Raw genomic sequence first — 1188 nt, forward strand, 5'->3', positions numbered from 1 at the left:
GGATGCTTAGGGTTCAGGGGTGGTGAAGACAAGGATGACTGAAATTCTGCTCGCAAGCAATACTGGGTTCAGTTACGAGTTCCTCTATATTCCAGACCAGAGATACAAATGCAAGATGCTACACCAGCAATCAACGCAAGCGCTCTGTAGTCGGTTGACTATCTCTTGCTTCTTGAAAAAAATATTTTCCACTTGGACTCGTTTGACCGCAGCTGATTTGAACAATGCAAGAAAACACAGAGGCTGATAAAAGCAACTTGATGTGCTCAGTTGATATGAATCAAACGCGCCGTTCGCTTACCGTTCGACGAAGGCCGAATGCCTGGCTGAAAGGATCACCGATCCGACTTGTTTTTCTGAATGCAATGGTACAGCTTCTTCAGCCTTGTTTGTCCCATTCCTGCATTCAATGGCTTTTAAAATACGCGCTCTCACAGTCTTTAAGGATTTTATAGGATCTGAATGAGGACCCGGAAGTCGCTTTGACCTTTTCTCTTCACCGACCGTACGATTCAGAAGGTCCTCAATCAGCTGCAGCGGAGTTTTCCCCAGACCATTCGATACCACAGGATTCGCACCACGTGACAGAAGCAGCTCACAACAACTGGCTTGCCCATTTTGGATGGCGTCATGTAATGGTGTGTCCAAATCTGGACCTCCAGGTATATCGACCGTCGCACCTGCATCAATGAGAGCCTCTGCAATCTGTGAAAGGTGCAAACAATTGGTTTGACCAAGGGTTATAAAAACATTCACAAGTAAACGAGAGTAAATATGATTAAAAAACGCCCCAAACCGCGATATATTTAGAAGGTAACAAATACGCAACATTCGATAAAGAGGATACTCAGTTTGAATCTAAGTCAACTCTGTCACATTCACTCTGGTGGTGGCTACAAATATGAAGCAGTGATGCTTGGTGAATCCAGGTTATACGGGCTGTCACTGTGGTGACGTTGTCATTCAAAGAAATTTGAACACAATGACAGTGTTCCAGCGTCTGGTAAATGGAACTCATCAATCACAACGCGAAAGATATGTTTAAACCGTCAAAAACCAGTACCTTCTTGTGTAAAAAAACTAAAAATTAAAATTACGGAGACACTGAACTACACAGTCAGTGGCTTGGAAGGTGAACTCCAAAACGAATGTCAGGTGTTTATATGGAATTTTTAAAGTCAAAACAGC

At 43.3% G+C, this 1188-nt stretch overlaps 1 protein-coding gene across 1 annotated transcript in view; it reads right to left on the reverse strand.

The window, feature by feature from the left end:
- Positions 1–1188, reverse strand: part of T265_00075 (hypothetical protein) — a gene marked incomplete at both ends in the record, with an annotated part of 3997 nt that overhangs the window by 1645 nt on the left and 1164 nt on the right. Inside the window, one exon of the mRNA XM_009163732.1 lies at positions 302–705. Coding sequence (XP_009161996.1) covers positions 302–705 — 404 coding nt within the window. The remainder of the gene's footprint in view (positions 1–301; positions 706–1188) is intronic.

This window comes from Opisthorchis viverrini, assembly GCF_000715545.1.
Source record: "Opisthorchis viverrini unplaced genomic scaffold opera_v5_1, whole genome shotgun sequence".
NCBI classification, from domain to species: Eukaryota; Metazoa; Platyhelminthes; class Trematoda; order Opisthorchiida; family Opisthorchiidae; genus Opisthorchis; species Opisthorchis viverrini.